Consider the following 24,116-nt stretch of genomic DNA (forward strand, 5'->3'; position numbering starts at 1 on the left):
TCCAAACCCTCTGAAATAGTACTGAGGTTTAAGAAGGATATATCTTAGGACCTTGCAGAAATGTCTCTGAACTGGGAAACAAGCTGGTATTACTGGGACTGAGGGGAAGGCATACGTAACACAAACAGCTGCTCATCTGTAGCACTAATCAAAAGGGAACGGATTTGTATCTATAATTACAGATACAGATATGTCTGCAATATGGGAGCTGGCTATATGTGATACAGCTCCCAAGGCATGCCTGAAGTGGGAAGAACAGTTTACCCTGCTCAATACGGCATTCCTCCTGCCCATGCAATTCCCTTGTCCTGTCTTTCACAGCTCTCCTGGTTGTTTCCCTCACTTTTAATTTCCCCTAAATCTTGCCTGAAGAGAATGCAACTGTCTTGGAGCTCTGCACCTTTTTATTTCCTTCTTTCCAGCTCTCCTGATCTGCCCTCATGGTTGTGTCCCTTTGTAGCTCCCTCTCACCTGAGGAAGGTGCAGCCAGGGGATCCTGCAGTGCTTTGGCCACCCCGCTCCTCTCCCCCTGGCCACATTCCTACTAACTCCTCTTCCCTCCCTGTGCTGGCTCTGGGCTGGCAGGGCCAATGCTGTCCTGGGGCAGGGCTGTACCTGCCCCAACAGCCCGGTCAGGCTCCACCAAGAGCCCCATGCAGGATTATTTGCTTCACCTGCTCATCATTTGTTCCTATTTTTGTACATCAGAGTGTTGTCCTGTGTAGAACTGTATACCCAGTACCTGGGAATGTCCAGATACCTCTGTGTGCCTAATAAATTTTAATGTGATAGATATAAATTCTGTCACTTCAGAAATTCTGTTTTAGCTATGCTCCCCTTTTTTTGACTATCTGAGTTAAATTAGTATAGGACCAAATCAAAATGAATCTGTAACTCTCCCTACTGTTCATGTGAAGAGCTGAAATCTGCATCACTTGAGTTTCTGTCTGAGCATCATCTGAAGTATTTATAACCAAGGCTCTAAAAATCTTACAAAGATAGTAGCATGCCATTTCTTTTTATGCAAAACCCATTTTGGTATGACATATCTGGAGCAGGGAAAAGGCTAACATGCTTATTTTGCCAGCTAACCTAAGTGAACAAATAGGTACAGAAAGATTGGAGTGGGAATTGTTATATTTTATGTGATTAATCAGGTTTTGAAGGAGGCTGAGAGTAATTTGGTATTGTACAGGGATGTCAGAATTCCTGCCAGTTATGCAAGATGTTTGAATCAGTGCAAGAATTGGAGTAACAATTTTAAGCAGAATTATTTAAGAAACAACCTGTTTTGTCTTTTTGATGTAAAGATACTTCACACACATGGGGAAATATGGGAAAGAGGATGGCATTAAGGGAGGAAAATTCCTATCAATTTTTTAACTAACTAGGAAGTAAGTTTGTCCAAAATTAAGATGGAGCATCTGATTTTGTGTTTCTGTGTCACAAAACATTTATGGACCTTGATGTTACTTGAAAAAATTTCTCAAACATCTAGAACAAGGCATGCCAGTGAGTGGGGATTTCATATTTCAGCAGATGCTACAGAAATATTTGGGGTTTTTTGCTGTAGACATGTTTTAAGGATACTATCTTTAAAGAACACATATCATACTTGTCACTAATTATGTATTTCAGGAATGGAATCATAAGAGGTCCTTTGTGTTGCTGTGGGTGAGAGCTGGTTTATCAGTGGTTGTTTTTTGTTAGACCAGGTGGGTTATCTTGGAGGATGGATTGTCAGAGGTGAGGAGCCGAGGGGCAAATCTCCTGAACTACTAATGGCAGGAGAGGGAAAGCATTAAAAACAACAAAAGGAGAGTATGAGAAAAAACACAGGCTTAAATAACCCCACAATCCTAAAAAAAGTAGGTAGCAGACAGAGAGGGATGAGAAAGAAAGGAGCAATGATATTTCATGAAGAGTTTTTCAGACCCCCTCAGAGCTCTGGCCCTGCCTGCACCAGCCTGTTGGAGCAGGGTCTACTTTCTTTGCATGTTCTGGTTCAACTTCATAAAAAACATTGCATCAAAGTGGTGTCTCTCTCCTCCCTTTCTTATTCCCTTTCCTTCTCTTCTCTACCCACCTCTGAAAGACTTTCTATGTCTCTAACATGGTACAGTTCCTTTTTTAGCACCTGCACCATCACAGCCTCAGAGGTGGAATATCCCTTCCTGCCCACAGGTGGTTGTTACCCACTGTGCAGATGGGCAGTGCTCAGGTTCAGCACATCCACAGGACCTGCTGCTGCTTGGGAAACCTCCCAGTATGTACCGACCCAGTGCCCCTTTGGGGTCTGCAGCTTTGCTGTTTGATCAACAAGGGATATGAGGCAGCAGCATGGGGTGACTCGGTGACCTGGACACCATTCTCACCACTGGGCTCTGTGCTCAACTGTTGTCTTATTTGGTACAACTAACATCTTTCCTAGAGTCTTAAGCTAATTTCTTTGTAGTCTGGTGCATCAGCACAAAGTTGCCAGAGGCTGAGGCAGCTTTCATGTCATGTTGTGTCTCCAAAGTACAATAAAGTCACATCACCTCTTTGCCAGGAGCAGGGGGTGTGCAGCTCACACCAGCCACACACTGCTACCCAGAGTACACCACCTTGCTCTTCACATCAGCCTGTCTTTGTCACTTGCTCCTAAATTTGACTCTGAGGCTGCTTTAGCAGCAGGTTCCCTCTGTTCCGAGGGTATTTTGCTGCCAAAACATACTTTTAATGAGAAGACCAGCTGTTCTCCCTCAGGACCAAGCTTCCACTTGCTCCTTAGTTTGCTTCTTAATTGTCTTATCACTGATGAATAATTTAATAATTTTTCTTGAGTATTTCATAAATTTAGAGTTTTGTGGAGTCTCCGTTAATAAAAACATAATGTACAGCAACAGAGTTGGTTCTGCTCCCTTCCCTTCGTGGCACAGCTTGTCATGTTTCCCTGAGCAGTATCAAACAGTATGCAACTAAATTGAAATAGTGAAACCAGATCAAGATGTCTATCAGCATCCTACACTGATGTGCGGTTTGGGTTTTATTCCAGACTACTTTATGATGCAGAAAATATGCATAGATCAGTCTTCAAGCTTTAAGGATGACTGGCTTGCATGCCCTGTATGGGCATGGGGGCTGGTTTTTGCTCTTGCATTTCCGTTAAAATACACTAATTGGGTGTTAGCATAAAAGTCTAAACCTCCCCAATGGGCAGGACTTGGGTTATGTATCAATTGGAAAAGCCTTTGATCAGCTGTGTGAGGTTTTTTTGAGGGTTGTTTGTTGTTTTTTAACAGCTGTAAGAGATCTGGCAGAACAAAACTGCATTTCTAGATCTTCATCCGGTGTAGAAATTGCCTCATTTGGTTTTGCTTTCTGAGAGGTGTTATTGAAATACTCTGCTTTAAACAAACAAACAAACCAAACCTGTTTGAAACAGTAGTTAAACTGGGACACTTTGTCAGCACCCACTGGAATTAATTTTCACGTGTTTTAGTTTGTTGTGACTGGAGAAACATGTCAGATGGACACGTATAAGAAGAAAAAGTCCAGGGTGAAACCAGTGGACCAGGGTTTGGTCACACAATTCCATATGAGTTCTCTGCTCTGTGTTTCAGTTTGTCACATAAAATTCTGGTAACATCTTTACCTTATTGGGCTTTGTTTGTGAAATGCATTGAAAGAACACACAGCAGATACTGTAGAGAACACTAAGTGTTCCTGCTGTTGTTGCTTTGTGGTTATTGGTATTGATCATTTCCATGTATGTGACATTGACTGCAAACACTTTAGGGAGATAAAAACGCCACAGACGACGTTGCCAGAGTACAACATTATTTGGTTTAAGATCCCATTCTATACCATGTTTAACTGGCCAGTTAAAGGCAGTCTCCTCTGCCTTCCCATGTTTGTGAATATTTCTTTCAGATACATTCATTTGAAATAAAATCTTTTCTGTGTGGGCATTCATATTCCTTTAGAGCTATGTATAAGAAAACCCTCATTTTTAAGAGTTGTGTTAAAAAGTGATACTTATTCCTGGTCCAGGTGCCATGTGCATGTACCCACCTTCTGATAACCTTCTGAAAGTGGACTTTGATTTTTGTTATCAGAATAAATTCCTCCATTAGTGAAGTTGTCTGAGTTGATAAATGAGTGTAAATTAAAATCTTTCACACATAACAGATGCAAGAAAATTACTAAAAATGAATGGATATCTTAATTTTTTTTTTTTTAATTTGTACGGTAACTGTTGTTGGTGTGGAGAGTCACCACTAGCCAACAGCAATAATTTAGTCAGATAACTTTATTTTTAAAAGTAATTTGGTGTTTGTTCATTCCATGGTAAGTATGGACACCTAGTAAGTATCCCACTACCTAAAACTATAGATATTTGTAATTTGCTGGTAACAATATAACAAAAATAACTTTCACTTTAAATGCTACACATGTTTAGGAGAAAAAAATTCTCTTTGCTTTGGAATTTCTTAAGCGTGACAACACATCTGTTCCTAAATGTTCCTCTGAAAATGTGGTTCATAGAAGGTCCATGAAGAAAAGTCTTGATGTACTAAACATGTCTCTATAGAAGACTTAACACAGATCTTTCTTGCCTATTAATTTAGGAATAGGAAGAGTGTGTGCTGTCATTCTGTATCCTAGTTGTGAGATCAAATTAAAATAATCTCAATTGGATTTTTCATATAGAGAATTGTGATTTAATATCTGCAGTACTAGAAGTGTTGACAAATTAACGCAAATGGGCTCGTTCTTCTAGTGGGCTCATGAGAGGAGGAAAAAACGACTGCTCCATGGCACTGCTTCAAAGCCTGTGCAGGGGAAGACTCTTGATCCAGGTGTATCAGATGAACTCTAATCCAAAGTTACTGCCCAACACTGTCCAAACATTCTGTGTATAGACCAGGGTGTCAAAGGGCTTCTAATCCCATCTACTGATAATTCCTTGCTGACCTCCATGGGGATTATACATGTAACACACATGATTGTCAAAAGCTTCATTTCTCTGTGGAAGAAGCTTCTGCAAGAGCTCTTAGGACAGGTTTATTTAGTGTCTTTTTCCCTTCTCTTCTGCTGACTCTTTCCTTGCCCCCCATGTCTCGAAGAAGTCAAACTGTCTGACTGATTTCAGAATGCTCATCTTTTCTCCTCTGCCATGAGTTCACAAGGCATCTTTAGTATCAAAAACTTTGTTCCTTGGTCTGTGGGTTTGTTCAAATATATCTATTGCATTATGGCTTTACCTGAACCTTTTCTGTCCAAGGGATTCCAGCAGTCCACACTTAAAGTAAAGCAGAGATTTCAGGCACAGGTTTTGATTGCTTCACATCATTAAAAAAGCTGCTAGCAATTTTTGCAGGGTGAGGTTTTTACCCAAACTGCAATCTTGATATTTAACTACTCTCTAGATTCCTATGACTTTAGTTAGATAAAATATTGTGGTCATCTTCTTTTCCCATTTTTAAATTCTTCTTTAATATTGCCACTGTCATTGTTATCAATACAGCATGGCACTTGAGAGGTGTTTTTTCCACTTTTCATGGTATTAAACACCACTTAGTTCTGTGGCAGCCTCAGACATTCTGAAGGAAGAAACAGTATATAATGCAATTATGATAGCTGTTCTTATACCTTGAGCAGGAAATGGTATATGTTCTCTCATTTCTTGATTAATACCATATTTCTGTGGCTTTTTACTGGAGTACTTTTACTTTGCATTGCTGGGCTCAGAAAAATAAAGCCATGGCCTTGAGACAAAACAGGCCTTTAAAGCTGGTGTTGGTGTGAGTAGCTGGGGTGAGGCTGTGCTTTCAGAAATGTATTCAGTGGAGGTGATGGGTAGGGCTGTGCTGTTCACTCTCCCCTTGACACTGGGAGCAAGCAGCATTGCTGAAAGGCATTACAGTTCCCTGCCTTCTGTTTGTTCTGGTAATGTGGGAACACTTCAGTGTTTGGTATCTGCCAGGATGATTACACACGCTCTTCAGGCTGGGAATTCGATTGCCTTCCCCATGCTGGCAAGGGAAAGAGCAGTGCATATTTAAAGTGGCAGCCCAGAGCACGACTGCACTGTGATGGTGCTGTGGGAGACAGGCTGTGGGAACTGGGCAGAGGGTGTCAGGTAGGCAAACAGCACCATCTCAGGAGATGAGTAGTGATGGTGCTTCCTATTTCACTAATTGTAAAGGATTAGACAGGTTTATTTAATTTTTTTTAAAAAATGGAAAAGATCCATAGCCTTGTTCTGAGACTCTCTTCAAGCTCACGTAAGAGAGAATTGCATGGAGGTTTAATGTCTCGGTAAGGATTAAGTCTCTGCAAGATGTTAGTAATGCTGTTTAGAGAAGACAACACTTGAGCAAAGTTTTCAGTGGGCTGTTTCCTTTCTGCTGTGCTGCAGAGTGAGTTTCTAGCTTGCAGTAAATTTTTCTATGGTAAATGCAGTAGTAGTGAAGTATTTGCTGTAGTGCTGTTGAGAGGATCGCTGGCAGCACAAGCTCCGTGGGTGCCTCATCACGCTGGTGTTGCTCAGTTAATTTTCTGGTCTCCAAGCAGACTGAGAGCCAGCTGCAGGCAGGGCTGTTTGGCCATGGGGATGGAGCTGCTCCTGAGGCAGCACTCCCAGCAGCTTGGTGTGGGACTGGTTCCCAAATCAGCACTGACCTTCCCCATGCTGAGCTCGGCTCAGCTGCAGCTCCCTCTGCCCTGCACTGAGTCCTTCATCCCTGGGCAGTGCCTGGCAGCATCCCCTGGGGCTTGTCTGTCCCTGAGCTCTGCCACACCCAGGGCCAAGGAGGGTTGGCACTGAGGCTGTGGGTGGTGGGAACTGGGATCAGGCCCTGCAGAGTCACATCAGGCATTGTACTTTGAGAAGTTCCCAGTGAGAGAGGCCCATCATTCTCACAGCTGAAATCTTCTTGTATTGATTTTTCTGTTTTACCGTGTGTTACTAAGGAGTTACAGTTCGTTTTTAGTTGTTCATTGTCCTTTTTTTTTGCCCTTCATGCAAAAAAACCTCTCTATTTAAAGAATTGTAAAAGATTTGCTGGGTTAATGTGCTGAGTGAAGCTGTGTGAGAGCTTTCATACACCACTTTATGATAATCTGTATTTTATTCATTAACCCATGGTTTCATCTGAGTAACAGAACTTTTTACTTGTAGTAGCTGAAGGTAACATCTCTGGTACCTTGAAAAGTCAGGAAACTTCAACAGGACTTATCTGAGAGCTTTGTGACTTTCTTTTTTTAGTCCAGTAACAACCAATAAAGAATTCAAACGAAATCTCACTGTGAAAGAAATGCCAGTCATGTAGTACTGCAGCTTGCAGTACCCTGGAGGCAGACAAATCCTTGTTTCTGTCTTGTACTTGCTTGTATCTTGCCTGCTTTTAAAAAGAGAAATAACCCATCGAAAAGCCTGATCCAGTGCAACATATACATTGCATTGGCTTTTCTTTACTCTAGAATTATGCAACATTCCTCTTACTTTTTCCATAAATTCTACACAAATTATTTTTACCTGTTCTGCATGTTGGGAAACAGATGGTCCGGGTAGTAAATAAGTGGCTCCCAGGAGCTATGAAATTGAATTCTACCAGGTAGCTCCTCCAGGAACCTTGTATTTACTGGTATATGTCAGTGAGCCTTCATGTTAACTATGCTTATATATCAGTGTTTATTTCCATCATTTGATTATCACTTGGTTAAGCCTAGAAGTAAAACTTTTTAAAATTATTATTTTCATGCTTTTTGGGGGCCAAAGGGGTTATATTGTAAGTATTTCTGGAAAAAAAAAAGCTCAAACCCTGAAAACCCATTGAGGAACATTGTATTAAGATAGAACTTTTTTTTCCTTTTAGACAAGAAAAATATTCTATTTTTGTTGATCCTGCTGTTGAACTGAAAAAAAATCTAGATTGGTGTGCACTGTGCATTATGGTGAGTTGTCCTAAGGCCAGTAGTATAAGATGGAATAAGAAAAAAATTCAGAAGTTGAAAAAAAGTTAGTGCTGCTGGGAAGACATGATAATACTGCCTCAGAAACAGAGAAATTACATGATGCTGAAAGCCTTGTTCAATATATTTAGTTTCATTAGTAGTTCAGCTGCCAAACTTCTCAGTGGTGCAGCCTGACCTTACAGTCTTCAAACAACAGAAAGATTCAAAATCATTACTCTGCTGATAGACCATTCCTTCTCTTAAAGATCTGCAGCACCTGGAAGGCTGATTTATTAAAAATATCAGTTTCCTATTAGATCTTCTCTCTGACACAATTACTTTAGTAATTTATTTTGAGAGACATCTGGTATAAATTTTTAGGAGGTTGGGTTTAACAAAAACGTGTTTTGGACGACATGTAACATTCTGTGATGCTTCTGAAATAATCAAGGTGGTGCATTGCATTAAACCACTCATGACTGGCATTTCTTTCGCCCCTTGGAAACCAAATGTGTTCAGCTCACTCGGTGATGCAAGATCCTAAGTGCTGCTGTAACAGCTTTCAGGGATGACTCCAGACTCACAATGAATCGGAAATTATGGCACAGTTATTCTTATGTCACCATGAAAATTATCAGGCTCTCCCACAGAGAAGCAGCAGTTTTCAGGCCATAATCCTATCAGGAAAATGTCACCAGGTTCCACTGCTGGCCTATATATTTTTGTTCAGAAATTTCTGTCTGTTGTTCAGAAAAATCTGTCTTCATTTTCACTTCGGTGGGATTCCCAGTGCTTCAAATTGTGTGAGCTTAGGCAAGAATTTGTCTGAGTCTTTAGACAGGGTCCAGCTCTTTCCCATTCTGCAGAACCAAGTCTAGAGAATGTTTACCTTTCTGCACTAAAATGTTCCATGGTAGCAATGACAGTAATAATGAAATTCTTTGCTTAGAAATATATATGCCTGCTTTTCTTTTTAGTTCTTCTTACATCAGTGCCTTCTTCAAACAATAGTCATGTACCTGAGCTGCAGAAGAGAAAGACATCCTTAAACTCTCTATGTTTTATTGGGAAATTAAATTAAAAGATTGATTGAAAAATATGTGAGATGATTGTTTTTCAATTAGAAGGAAGAAAACTCCAGCTTCTCTGTGACTCATTTTTAGGATAAGCAAAATTTGAAATAGTGTGCCTACCTTTTCATATATGTATAACATACACCTATATACATATATAAAAGTACCACAGGACACTGAGGCTGCATAAAGCATTATTATTGAAGTGATGTGATTTTCCATTGACCAGACATTATTTTATGCAGCCTGTGCACCTCATGCAGTGTGATAATGAATATTTAAGTGATGTATTTCAGCAAATATAATTAGTACATGGTGTCTGAGATAATAATATTTTGTAGGGCAGTGAGTTTTAAGCTTTTTGCAGGTGACCCTCACTTGAGAGAAGTGGTTATATGACTGTAATCCCTTAGGTTTGACTTCTGGTGAAGGGTCCAGCTTTGCCTTTGCTTGTATGACTGCACACTGGATATTGTGGGTAAGCAATGGGGTATTTTTTCCTTGGTTTGTTTTTTTTTGTTGTTTTTTCGGGGCATTTTTTGTTTTTTTTTTTTTTTTTTTTTTTTTTTTTTTTTTTTTTGTTTTGGTTTGGTTTTTTTGTTTTTTTTTTTTTGTTTGTTTTTTTTTTTTTTTGGTTTTTGTTTTTTGTTTTTTGTTTTTTGTTGTTTTTTTTTGTTGTTGTTGTTGTTTTGCTTTTTGTTTTTTGGGGTTTTTTTGGTTTTTTTTTTGTTTTTGTTTTTTGTTTGGTTTGGAGTTTTTGTTTGTTTATTTTTTTGCCACAGCAACATTTAGTTTTCTGCTGTAATATTGTGCTGGGGACATGGCTGCAATGCACTGGCAGACTCTGATAAGTGACTTACCATTTCGTATCACACATTTACTGAATTTTCAGTTTGAAATGTACAGTCTGGGATGACAGCCAGTCATTCAACCTATTCGTGCTTCAAAGAGTGTAAAAAACAGGCAGACAAAAGAAGGAACACCTGGCAAATGTCTTGGGCTTAAAACAACAAGAGCGAGAGGTAATAGCCTCCATGGTTAGGAGTGAGATACCTTTCTTCTTTACTGAATGTGCTGAAAACATTTTCAGAACATTGAGATGCCATTTAGCTACAGCCTTGCACAAAATAATGTAGAGAATTAAGCAAACAAACAGGAGAACTGAAGCAAACCCAGCACAAAGCCCAGTCTGTGTTGCTGGGCAGGAGCCCTGGTCCCACCCCACGCTCACTGAGGGCTGCAGTGCCAGGCTGGAGGCTGGTGCCGGAGACGGCAGCTCCTGTGGCACTTTGGCATTCCTGGGCTCTCTGTTCTCCCTGACTCAGAGTAATGTGAGCTGCCTTTGAAGATGAATTTAGCTTGGAAGGTGGCCCTGTGGTTCTGTGAAACACCCGTTACTCGTTGTGATGGCAGATGATGTGGTTTCCTTGAGAAAACAGTGTGGCAGAGGTATTTGAATAACGAACCAGGAGTGCTGCAGACTAGGTTTCTAATGCTGGCTGACAAGGGTTGTCTGTGGGCTTTTTAATTATTTTCTTTCTATGCATCAGCTTCAGTTTTGGGGGATTTTCTTGTTTAGTATTTGTATTGTTTAAAGCATGAGGAAATAGTTGTGTCCTTGTTCATTTCAGAAAAATAATACATGTTTGGGTTTTTTCTTCTAGTTCTTTTGTGAAAAAGAATGATGAGGAGGTGTTTATGTCTCTTTAGCATTTAATAATGTCATGGAGGATAATTCAGCACAACTAAGATACAATCTCCATTACTTTTTTGAGGTAGTATTGACAAAGAACTGGGATGCAGGGAAGCGATTGCTTTGCTTAGATTAGGGATGCTGCCTTTTCTGCTTTGTATTTCATCTCTGAGGTGGGAGATTAACTTGTTCTCCTCGGATCATTGTGTTGCTTGGATTTAGTGCATGTGTTAAGTGAGTGTACTAAAGCCTGGGAAGAACTATGAAAAACAATTTGACCATGTTAAAGCAGATCTGAAGTTTCACTTTGTATTTTAGTCAACATTCGAACTGTAAAAAAGGCCAAGCAGTGATGTTTGGAAGTGTGTGCTCAGGAGCACTTGGCCATTGCTGATGTGCCTGTAATGCTGGGAGATCCAGGGGCTCTCTCTGACCCCTGGGGCTGCCAGGCTGTGCCACAACAGGACTGTTAAAATGCACAGGCTCCTGAAGGATGTGCACCCTGCTTCCCATGGTAGCCCTGCCTTCACCTGCCCTGTGCTCAGCAGGGCACAGCCACGGGCTGGGCTTTGGGCTGCACATCCTTTGCTCTTTCTTTGCATGCAAGGGAAGGGAAGATCATAGTAGCCACTCAGGTTTAGGGTTTTGATGGGGTTTTTGTTTGTTTTCAAGGAGAAAAGTGCTATTTTGAATCTCGTTTCAGCTGAGTGTTACCTCTGTGCTAGCCTGGTTTGTTTAAATGTTTCACCAGATAGAAGAATGAACTAAGCAAAATATTTTTTTTCTTTTTTTATTATTTTGGTTCTGATTAAACCCAAATAAGTCAATTGGATAGCTTATGATTGCTTCAAAGCTACATAGAGCAGACTTTTTATTCTCAGATTACTTAATTACAACACAATTTCCCCTCACTCAGCTTCTAATTTGAAATGAGTGCTGCTGATATTCTTGACTGCAGTAAGATCTCTTGAAGAATCAGGTTGATTATGTGGACACCAGGCTGTGATTTTTTGAAAATGCTCAGGACAATCAATGTGTACTAAAATTGATTGGAATTAGATATATTGTAAGTTTGTGAATTTAAATGAGAAATTTAAAAAATTAAAAAGCCAAAGTGTGGAGAGTACCACTATTTCAGATTTCCAGGTCTCTGATTGTCATTATGGTTTTAAAAGACTTTTCCTTGAATCCTAAATGTTTGAACTTTTATAGTGCATCCTGCTGAAATGACTAATTCAGCTAATAATTGAGAAAAGGCATCATTTCCTCCGTATTCTCCCCCAAACCAATACTGGCTACTGCTATATCAAAAATAAAATCTATTTCCCGATGTAAAAAGCCAGATGTACTCTATCAAGACACTCATTGTGTTTAAGCTTCCAAATAAAAAGCAATTTCCGAGGGGCCTCAGAGCGTGTCGTGCCGTAGGATCCTTCGGGCCAATCCCTTCGGATCCTTTATTACAGGACAAGTGATTTACTCCTCTGAACTTCAGAGCTCAGCAGATTTGCAGGTACTGCTGGTGAAGTTTTAATTTAGGCAAAGATGCTCATAAAGAAGTGCTCAGATGTTCAGATGTGAATCCAATTTTATATCCCTGGCAAGTTCAATAGTGTTCGGCTCCTGCTTTTGATTCATTTGAACAGGTTTATGAAGAAGCAGCGTATTATGCTTTTATCTCTCTCACATAGACCCAGGTGTGTGCATGCTCCCTAGTTAGTACTTTATATATATAAGTTTTTATATGTTTTAATATAAGCTATATAATATCTATATGAAGTTAATATTGGTATTTGTTTATTTTTCTATATTAAATGCTACATTTGTCTTGCAGCAGGTTTCAGAGTTTTTGCGGCTGCAGTGTGTGCTCAGTTACCCATGCGTGGCTTATTTTGCACAGTGTCTTATATTTACTGTGTGGGAACAGAGTCTTGAGGCAGATTAAATAATTTGTGGTAATTTGATTTCAGCTCTTGCTTCCTTCATCTTAAAGAAATGCTGTTCATTCTTATTGATGCCGACTTGGCTCACTTTTAAGAACAGCCTCCGTGATATTGTGGTGACAAGATTCAGAGTCTTTATTTAACTGGTGCTACCGTGGCTCTCAGAGCAAAACTGTTTTGTTTATGTGGGTATGACTTTTTCATACTTATCCTTGAGAAGGAAAAGCTGCATCTAAAGTAAGTTGAGAAAACATGAAGCACATGAATCTTTTGAAGTAACTATTAACGCAAGGGCACATATTTGTATTTTATCACTCATAAATATTCACTTATTGAAATCCAAGCATGCTTTGTCTAAAGTGAGAACACAGACTAGGAGAGTAATTCCCCTTAAGCTTCTGTGTATGTGGAGATTGTCCAAACACATTTTTTTTCTGCCGTGTCTTGCTCTGCATGCTATTGTAGAATGGCACGGGATCTAGTATAGATTAGAGATGTGATGTTCTTGGTGGTCCAAATGGGGGTTTTAAACATAAAACTTCATTGGCTAAACAGTATTTTTATGCTTAGATAAGACATAGGCAAGGATAGTAAGGGGAGCTGCACATATGATGGCCTTAAAATTTAGGAGGTGTTCATGAAAGGTGATTTTGTATTTAAAGCAGTTGACATTCCCACAGGGTGCACATTTGGGCAACAGACATTCAAGAAAGATAAAAAATCTGCTGTGTAGATTTAAGGCAACATGTGGAGGATGCAGATTTTATTATAATTCATTTCTTAAAGTTTCTTGTCAGAGAACAAGTTGTACTTGCCCTATGTAAGTCCCAGTAAACCTGTCTGTCTATGCTTCACCAGCCTGCGCTTCCCCAGGCCCACAGAAACGCTGAAGAAAATGAATGGCCCCTCTCCAAAAACGCTGTTCTCTTTCTGTTCCCTGGTTGTATTGCTGTTAGGAAGAGGTGCTTTCACTGCTTCTCCCTGGGGCAGGCAGTCTGCAGAGCAGTGCCAGGAGCTGCCCCTGGGGGTGTTGCACAGAATCAGTTAGGTTGGAAAAGCCTCCCAAGATCCTCAAGTCTGACCCCTAAGCCAGCACTGGGAGGTCACCACTAACCCATGTCCCTAAGTGCTGCTACAGCTCAGGGTTCCATACCAGTGAAATACCCTCCTGGTATTTGGGGGTTTGGGCTCTGGGGTTTGGGGTGTTATTTTGTCTCTTGGATTTTTTTGTTTATTTTGGATTTTTTATAAATATTGGTCTCAATTAAGTTACAGTAATTACTCAGTTCAGCAGCTTTTCTAGACTTTTTTTTTTATATGACAAAGATCAATCTTGCTGCAAATGATGTTTTGTGATGTTTTCTTTTATTATTTGATTCATTAAGTACAGAATTTTCTTCAGTTTCTAAAAACAAACATGCATCATTAGAATTATGATTTCTCTAGTATTAGTGATTAATGTTCACTAGAAAACTACAACTTGATACAATGTCTAAAGCTTGCAGTTCATAATTGTGTTTGTTTTCTTTATTCTTTTGCTGTTTTTATTAGACATAAATTATTGCCATGTGTGGAATTTCACGTGAACTTATTTACCAGTCTGCATTGGTTTAGAAAAGTGACAATGTTAGAATGACACCTTCTTATCAGATTTTCTTTTCATGTGCCGTTATTTTAATCCATTTGCCTTACTGATTAGAAAAAAATATTTTTCATTATAGATGCAAACATGTCAGTACTCAAAGAATGAGAAAAGTTTTTTTCCTTCTTTATCACAAAAAATAAATCATTTTTCAATGAAAGAGACTGAAAGAGTTGCATAATTTCCAGATCTTGCTGTGTGTTTGTCGCATTACTAAATAGAAAAATACAGGCCAAATCCTGACCACATGGAATAACATGAAAGATACCATCACTGCCTTGTTGCTCTCTTTTCATATTTGGAGTTTAATCTTCTTGTGTGGGCACAAATCCTGTTCATTTGAAGCTGATTGGTAAAATACCAATGAATGAAAGAAGATTGATTTCTCTGATTATGTTTCATAGGGGCCTAAAGACCATATTCTCAAAAGCTATTTTTAATCCATTAAGGTTCATCTGCTCAAAGCCCCTGACAGAAACAGGGGGGGAAAGTTCCTGTCAGTAGCTGTAGGGAATGGTCAAGCTAGGCTTCTGTCCTGGCTGCCCCACTGAGGAGACTTTCTCCAGGGAGAATCCATAAGGAAGTATTTTTAAATTTAAATACAATCTTTGTCATCATGCCAGCTGTGCAGGCTGGAAGCACTGTTTTATGTTGCTGATCTCAAATAATCACTGATTGGATTTGCCCACAGTTTGATGCCCACAGGTCCAAGAGGCAGTGGCCCCTTGAAAACGCAGAGGAGAGCAGTGTCATCACACACAGCTGTGATTTGTTTTTCTTTTCTGTTTTAGGCCCTTCAAATCATCACAGCCAGTCAACGCTGAGGCCACCTCTCCCTCCTCCTCACAACCATTCCCTGTCCCATCATCATTCCTCTGCCAACTCCCTCAACAGGAACTCGCTCACCAATCGCCGGAACCAGATCCACGCACCCGCTCCGGCGCCCAATGACCTGGCCACCACCCCCGAGTCCGTGCAGCTCCAGGACAGCTGGGTGCTCAACAGCAACGTCCCGCTCGAGACCAGGTGGGTGGCGCGGACGGGCACCCTGGGGGATGCCATTGATGGTCCTCCAAAGCGCACAGAGAAAACCCTTGGCTTGTTGGGAGATGGGGTTTGGTGTCCTGTGCGACAGGGGGGGGTTTTCTGACACAGCATGGGGAGTGAGTGGCATTAAACACCCAACAGCCCCAATCTGCTTTGCACTGGGAGCTGGACAGTGAATAGCTCTGCTCACATCCTGTTTCAAAGCCTTTTATTCACTTGGACCTTCCTTGCATACGCAGCTCATGCGATTAGTACAGCACATTTATATCACAGGCTCAGGGACAACTTACTTAGAATTCATATTGACTGTGCTGCTGAAAAATTATACATTTTGCCTTTCCTGAAGCAACAAACAGAGGCTCACTTGACATTATGCATTTTGGGAGACTTTGAGAAACAATCCGAGATTCAAGACTGACAGTACTATAATTTTAATTTATACCTCATCCAGCATGCAAGTTCATTTTAATCTCTTCTGTACGTGTTAACAGCTTGATGCCTGTGGGGCAAACAGCAGCATATAAATGAAAAGGTGCAGCACTTGGGCCTGACAGAGAAATAAATAAATAAATGCCTGACATGCTGCTGGTCTAAATATTCTGGTTTGTTGTCATTTGGGGTATGGAATGTCAAACATATTTAACTTGCACTTTAAATAGCAGAGTTGGCAGAGCTGATCTCTCAGAATTTAAAATTAGCCATTGTGGTGCTGAATAAAGTGCTTGGAATAGCAGGGTGGTGTTGCTTGCCCAGATAGTGATAAACACAGTGAGCAGGTGGAGGAGCTGGGCTGCTGGGAGCACTGGCTCCTGCCAGGGTTTCAGCTGCTTGGTTGCCACAGCTTCTGGGATGTTACATTTGGTTTGCAGCCTCCCAGGACTGTAATGCCGCTCTGCTGGATTACACCCCGAGTAGCCGCATACGGGGTAGTTACACCCCCATGCAGCCTCAGCCCAGGCCCTTCAACATTTGATTAAAGACTGGTCGTCTGGTTTGGAGCTCTGGAAGGGGCTGGGTTGGAGCTGACAACACCGAGGCTGTTGTTACTCAGCAGTTGGGTACAGCTCCATGGGGAGCAAATGAGACAGGAAAGGGCAGGGAGCCTGTGCCAGTCTGTGCTGGGCTGGGATGTGCACAAGGGGCTGCCCTCACATTGTCCTGCTCTGATAAAATGGGAACATGGGTGCCATGAAGAAGTGGGGTGCAGAAAAGCAAATGCAGGTTATCCAAAGCCAAGGTGGCCAAAAAAGGAAAGGAAAGGGATTCTTGCTTACTGAAGGTTTGGAGCTAACTTTCCCAAAAAAAAACCCATCCAAAACCAAACAAAAAAACCCCATGATGCTGAGCTCTGAACTGCTGCTCCTGTGAGAAGCTCTGCTATTTTATAGAACTTAATTTGGACATCCTGAATTTGTTATTTATTGCTAAGAATCACAAGATGGAAATGTTGGTCCTGTTCAGCCCAGACTGGTTCTTGCTGTGTGGTTCATTGCCCAGGATTAGTACTTCCTTTTAATTCTGGTGTAGAGTGGCCAACTCTGTGCCTGGTCTGCCTCTTTCTGTATGGAATTGTTCTTGGGTACAATACCTGAAACCTGTCCTTTCTGAAGGCTCAAGATTGTCCCAATTTACCAATAACTTTACCTGGAGGGAATTCCTTGGATATTCACAAAAGGATCATTTGCCGTAATGCTGGTGTCTCTGAGCCACAGCAGGGGGCTGGGGTTTTACTGTCTGATTTTGTTCCTATTCCCAGCCAGAGGTGACTGTAAATTCCATTATTTGATTCTACTCTTTCTTCTTACCATGAAACCTGTGGGTGTGTCATGTTGATGACAAAAGGTTACTTTGTGAATACTGTTATTTTTGGAGGTTGCAGGATGCCCGACAGTTAATTGGAGCTTTTTGGAAGACAGGTTTGTCACAGGCAAGTATTAAGCTATTAGAAAATGTCCTGGCAGAATTGCTGTGTTCCAAGTCTATTCCAGAGCTGCTTCAGGATCGATTTTAGTTCTTTTCTGAAATTACACACCTGACAGGGCTTGATGACAAGTTTCATCACAAGAATATTAACTCAGAAGATGACTGAAATTGATGCTTGTAAAATCATTGAGACTTTCAGAATTAGCCTGTAATTTTTTCATTTTAAAACTGGCGTTTCATCTACATTCATACCAATAGCCACACACAAGAAAAACCTAAACCATCTTTTTGGGAACTTTTTACTTCAGTCTTTACTTCATAGCTTTAGCTTGTTGCAAAATACTGACCCCTCTCATACTGCCTCTTCACAGTGCACTACTCTAATTTTTTTATCTTGTTATCTGTTTATTAATCTCCATAGTGGAGTGCTCAGGAGGCAAAGCCAGCACTGACAGCACCTTCTTTATCAAGAGAGGGTTTCTTAACTTTGCGTTTTCGTCTCTCAGTTGTCTTCAGTAGGTTTTGCGCTCAACTGAAAATGATGTGCAAGTGGTCATGTTACTGATTATGAAACAAAAAGTGGCACCTGAGCTGTCTGAAGGGAATGGTTTGTGTCAGCCCTACAAAACTCAAATCACAATTTAGATTCCAGATATCTCTTTATCTAACAGTACCAAGTGCTGAAATCATTGAATAATACAACACGTGTCTGCATATTGGGTTTTTTTTTTTCCCTGCTAAGAATATTTTAACCTTCCCTTTGTTCCTTTGGTGTCTTAAGCAGTTTGGGCTAAATTCAGACTGGAGACATCACATTTTGTAAATACATCCTTTCTCTATCTCTTGTTTCAATATTGATTGGGGATTGTTAATCACATTTGGTTTATTTTCTTTATGATGTAAAGGAAGCTTTGACTGCTTGCACATGTTTTCATGTGGCCCTTTCAGGCAACTGTCCCCAAATCTTTGTGTATCCTTTGTGGTGCTGTATTTTTTACACAATTATGTTTAGCTGTATTTCAGCAGCTCGTTGCTTCTAGTGGAGTTATGAGTTGGCGAAATGCCTATGCAGAGTTCCTAATTGTACTTTTTTAGAGTCATAGAATGGTTTGGGTTGGAAGGAGCTTTAAGGATCATCATGGGCAGGGACACCTTCCACTAGATCAAGTTGCTCAAAGCCCTGACTAACCTGACCTGGAACACTGCCAGTGATGTGTGCTTGATTTTAGTGTGCTTATTCCTGGTTCAAGGCAAACAAAGAGGGGCTGTGCCTTCCCGGGTCTGCTGCTGCTTTATGGCTGCACATGCTCCTAGGCTGGCTGCATAATCGTTCTGTTTTCTTTGAAATAAGGGTCTGTAATGGAAGGGTTGAAATATCTCTAAGTAAGGACACAGTAATGCATGGCTGTAGCACTTTTATGGTGCTATTTTAATGGTTCATTTCTGCAGTATTTAGCCGCTTTACCTTTAGGCTCGGAGCTGCTGTTTAATGCTCTTTAACTTTTATTGTCCTCTTGCAGTCTGTTTCAAAGCATCTCCTCCTCCTCCTAACAAAGTGCTGGTTTCCACCTTCTCCAGTTGAGAGGTGTTCCTTTATTGCCTCTTTAATCATTGCTTTCCAAGGGGATGTGTGATGAAAATACTGCCTTTGAACATCCCAGTGTGGGTCTCGTTCCTTCCTGACAGCCAGAGAGGCAGTGCTCTGCTTTAAAGCTGGGCATGCTTTGAGGGCACAGGGAGAAAGGAATGGCTTTGCAGGGGAGGTTCCCAGGGCTCCTCACACAGCAGGAGTCCTCTGGTGTGGGAACCTCAGACAGGCACTGGGCATAATGGGATGGCTGGTGAGGGAGGAGAACAGAGGAGCTTTCATGGATGGATGTTTCACTGAGATTGCCTGATTTACTAATGCCTTTTTCATTACTTTATATTGATGTAAAATTAATTGATACCATTATAATTAATAATACTTAATTTGGGAGAAAAAAAGACTTGAATTAAATAGAAATTACTCTTATTCTTCAGTTCTCATAATTAGTCTTGTAATTTGAAATATTTTCAGTCCGAATCTTTCAGTTGTAAAGATAATTTTGTATCTATGTCTATAATTGCTTTGTGCTTGCTCCCAAGGAGCTGATGCTAGGCTTTAAGGAAGACTGTAACATCCTAATGCTTCTTCTGTGTTTCAGGAGAAAGGATGATGGCCACTCTTCTGGTGATTATGAAATCGTTGTCTTTAGATCTTGTGGGCTGTAGTATGAGACCAGTGGTCCAAATCAGGGGTCATTTGTGCAAAGTTCAGTTTAAAGATTGAGAAATCTGAAAATTTAACCTGAAAAGAATTCCTATGAACCCTAAAAGAACTCCCATGTTGCACTTCAAAATATTTGCCTTTTCCTGGGTTTCAGGCTGCATTTGTTACTTTGCCAGTGTGATTCCAGCACGGTCACTCTGGGTGACCCTGAGGACAGCAATGAGAGATAAATGGATGGAGCAGCAATGTGAGCTGTAACCCAGTCTGCACCATGCAGGGCTTGAACTCAAAATCATGGGGTAACACAACTGGGAAACATCTGCACCCAGTGCTCCTGGAGCTGTAGCCTTGAACAGTGCCCTGTGCCTGGGCATAGGCTGTGGCAGTCAAGAATAGGGTGCATGAGGAGAGGGATTTAATGGTGGGGGACAGCATTATTAATTTTTTGAGAAAGAAATATCTGAAATGTTGTTAATACTGCATTCACATTTTGTGCCATGTTTGGGTGCCAAGATCAGCTGCAGAACTTCTGAACTGAATATGTAAACTTGAAGTTTCTGAATGTGTTGAAGTTCCAAGCTACAGCTGCTCTCTGCAATTGTCTGCCTATTTTCAATGATGTCTCAATATTTTGATATCTTTGTACATGATGCAAAATGTTCTGGAACAGAACAGTGAAACAAAATTTCTTTTCCTTTTGTTAATGCAAATTCCTAGGATATATTGGGCATAACAAACAACTGCTTGGAACAGTGAAGCGAGTCCTTACTCTAATTTTGCATTGTCTTTTGTGGCTTTCTCTTACCATTTACTTGCAGCTACAGGTACGTGTGCTAGAGCAGGTTATTCCCCTGAGACCGAGGGTTGGAGCAGGAACTGACTCCTTCATTCTCTTGTTCCTGCATGTGAAGGTTGCAGAAAGGTTGTGGGGATTTTCCAAATAATTAGGATCTGCATAGATAGATTCTGGACCTGTCTAAAAATCAAAAGCATTTTAGAGAATTAAGGAAAGCACAGTCAAAAGCACCCCCAAGGACTTTAAACACATTTGGGCCATGTACTTGGAAGAATTCCAAAAGCACTGTAGAAAGGTCATTTTTAGCAGGCTACTGGAATATCGTTTTCATAACTAATATAGGCAGGAATAGGAGAGAGAAAAGGGTGAAGGGAAACACTACAAAAGCAGGATACATAATGACGATTGAGAAAATCAGTCTAGATGTACTCCCACTCACGTACACATAAGCTCAAAGAAGTTTTTACTGATTGCAGATAATTGCATGTTTTCATGATCTTGTTTTAACTTCTGGGTTGTGCAGAGTGAACAGGCAGCGTGAGTGACTGCGCAGGAAGAGACAGGCACGTTCAGGGTCTTTATGAAAAAAAAGTCTAGAGTTATGAGATTTTGGTTCCTCTTCTTTTAAGTTTATGTGTCGGCTTATAAAGTTCTCTCAGAGTTCTGAGTTTTATTATTCTGTTCTGTACCTTATAGACTTGAAATAGCACTGTTAGTACTTTTTCTTTTTTTCTTGTTAAGTGAGTGGTTGAATTAAGAGGTAGTGAAGAGCTTACATGTATGCCTTTTAAAATAGAAGTGTTTTGAAATTATGTTCATTAATTGATGTAGAAATTTAAAACTGCATGGACCCATTGAAATGCAAAACACTGTTACCATTATCCTCACCACTGGAATAACAAATGGAGGCATTATTGCACTTCATCACTTGGAACCATGCAGCAACCACTCAGAACCCTCTGGCAAAAAAAGACACAAGGTTTTCTGCTTAAGAAGAGAAAGTTCCTGTAGTTGAGCAGGTTCAGAGCTGCCTAAATGTTCCAGGATCTGCTGATTGATCCTGCTACACTTTCATGTAAGTGCATATGCAAAGACCCTGATTTTTTGTGTTTGTGTCTGTGGCTGTGCTGTTACTCTTTACTAGGCGTTAGCCAGCAGCTTCATTGCTGCATTCCTGGGGAATAAATGATAGTGCAAGAAAGAGATTCATAAATTTAAAGGGCAAAGCAGTTGTTGACTGGCTAACTCCCACAAAAGCTAACTAGGATTCAAGCAGACAGGCTGAGTGAGTGGGCTCACCACCTCTTGCAGAGTACCTGGAATCTTGTTGACCACACGGGCATCAGTCAGGAAGGTGATGGGTGGCTCCTGTAGCTCCTGTAGCCATGTGCCAGCAGCTCCTCTCCCTTTCTGGCCTTCCTGGGTTTTCCCTTTCTGGAGTTTATGCCTTTCCAAGTTGGTGTTCTCCATCTCAAACTCTCGAGCTGCTCACAATCCCCACTTCAGCAGTCTCTGAAATATTTTCAGAGACTCTCCTTATTTTCCACTGTACCTTTCTACAGCCTCTCTCACAGCTCTGCAGTGTCACAGCTCAGTAGCTTCTGAGCAGCTGGGGACAGGGCAGTGCCATGGGGACATGCCAGAGCCAGGCCAGGACCACATGGTGAGACCCCCAGAGAACGCTCCAGGGGTCAGCTGGCAGTGGGATTAGGGAGAGAGAAGCTTGTAAGAGTGTATCCAAAAGTATCTCAGTCTCACAGATGAAGAGCAGGTGTCCTGTGGAGAGGGGCCCAGCACAGAGCTGTCACTGCCGCTGTCGCGCAGTGCAGGTGTTTTGCCTTTGTGGCTTTGTGAGCGATGCCTGCTTGGCTTTGTTTAATAATATGACAGATCAAGGTGCCCAAAGGTTGGCACCTGCCTTTCTGTACAGCACCCTGCCTGGCTGTCAGGCAGTGTTCAATTACTGTGCTTCACATGTCCAGCTGTGTCTTTGTTAGAGGGTGGCAGTGGCGGTGACAAGCCAACAACTCGCAGCAACCTCGGTGACATTGCTTTACACTCCGCGGTTTTTAGAACACTTTGCCTGGGGACGTGAAGAACCCAGCCTTTAAGGAATCATCAGCCTTTCAAGAGCTGAGGAGCTGGAATTGGAGCTGCTCTGGGTGCTGGAGGGCTGCTGCAAGGATCAGCAGGTTACAGTGGGTACAAGTGTTGCATTGATACTGGTGTCTTCATCCTGAATTACTGTTTCCATGCCTAACAGAGTGTCCTTACTTACTGCATTAGTATCTGCAGCAGGCTGAAAAGCACTGAAATAGGGTCTTGTCATGGAGTGTCCTTTGTTTCCACAGGCATTTGGGTGTGGGGGTGCACAACACACAGGCGTGTAAAATGGCCAGCTGGTTTATATAAGTGTGTATTTGAAATAGCTTTCCATTGAAAAATCTGTCTTACTGAGTTTAGTCTGTGGATTTGACATGATTGAGACAATTTCTTGTAACTGTACAATTTAAACACAAATAGATAACACTTGTTAAGCTTTATTGCTGGCTTTAGAGTTCTAGGCACTCAAAAGGAAACTTCTGTGCAGTTTTAGCACATCAGAGAGCCCTCAGCTGTGGAAACGTGGCTGATGGTCCCATGTTTTCTGCAAGAACCTGAGAGAACATGCAATTAAATCCCATTTGGGGAAAGACTGTGAAATAGGCCAAAGCTTGCACCAGTCTACCACTCAGAGTTCATTTTTTTTCATAACAGGCATAAGAACAGCTGGTAGTTTTCTTCAGAATTGGTTTCTTTTTGTTTGGAAGCTAGAAATCTTCCATAAAACTTCACTGTCTGAATTTGGTAGCCACTTTGAGGCTTCCACTGACATAAAATGACTCATGGCTACTTTTATGGCAGACTTTGAAAACTGCAGAAGATATTTTTTTATCACAATGAAAGCCAGCATACTATGTTCTGTATTCCATTGTTTCTTTTCTGCTAAGAATAAATGTCCAATAAAATTATAGACAGATGTGATTTTACCGCAGCTTGAAGATATTTTTAAGTCCTAGAACAGCTAAATTGAGCTGTTTCTATTCTCTTGGCATGTAGCTTTTCTATTTTTTAATTACTATTAAAAACCCTATAAAATAAAAAAAAAAAGACAATTTAAGTATTACAATTCTGTGTATGCCTTTTTTTTCATACAGAAGAAGTTTAGGACAGTATGAGGAGGGAAAGAAGCAATTTATGTTAGAAAATGTCTTGTTCTTCCTTTCTATTACAGTTTTTCATCGCAAAACCAATTTTTTTTTCTACTCATTCTTGCAGTGTGCTGCCATGACAATCTGTCCAGAAAGGAGGGGGGGAAAAGCTGATTGTTCTCTCAAAAAATATGGAAGTTAATACAGTCTGTCAGACCACTATTCCCTGAACAGCAGAGGTCCTTTTGACCTGTGGGAAAGTACATGCTAGAGAGAGCTCTGAATTAATGAAGAAAGCAAAATATAGCTTTTTCCATTTACCATTAGTGCACAGAACAGTGGTCAAATGTCCCCTCGCAAGCTCAACTTTCCCAGATGTCACCTTTGTGGTGGTGTCAGCGATGAGGTGCACGGGTGTGACCCCCCACAGCAGCAAGGCTGAAAACAGAGGGGGTGAATCCTGAATCCTGTAGCCTGAATCCGGAGCCTGCGAGCAGGAGAGGAGAGCACAGAGTGAGCTGCAGGGTTAACTTTTGTTCTGTGGGCAGCACCCAAGCTCCTTCCACAGCTTTTCAAGGACACTGAAATTACAGGATCATTGTAGGCTGGCAAC

At 41.1% G+C, this 24,116-nt stretch overlaps 1 protein-coding gene across 6 annotated transcripts in view; it reads left to right on the forward strand.

Annotated features, from left to right (window-relative positions):
• Positions 1-24,116, forward strand: part of TENM2 (teneurin transmembrane protein 2) — a gene marked incomplete at both ends in the record, with an annotated part of 482,831 nt that overhangs the window by 294,195 nt on the left and 164,520 nt on the right. For all 6 annotated transcript variants that reach the window (XM_082291373.1, XM_082291374.1, XM_082291375.1 and 3 more), the window contains one exon: positions 15,087-15,321. In XM_082291373.1, the coding sequence (XP_082147499.1) occupies positions 15,087-15,321 (235 nt within the window). The remainder of the gene's footprint in view (positions 1-15,086; positions 15,322-24,116) is intronic.

Source organism: Coloeus monedula, assembly GCF_965178545.1.
Source record: "Coloeus monedula genome assembly, chromosome: 15".
NCBI lineage: Eukaryota > Metazoa > Chordata > Aves > Passeriformes > Corvidae > Coloeus > Coloeus monedula.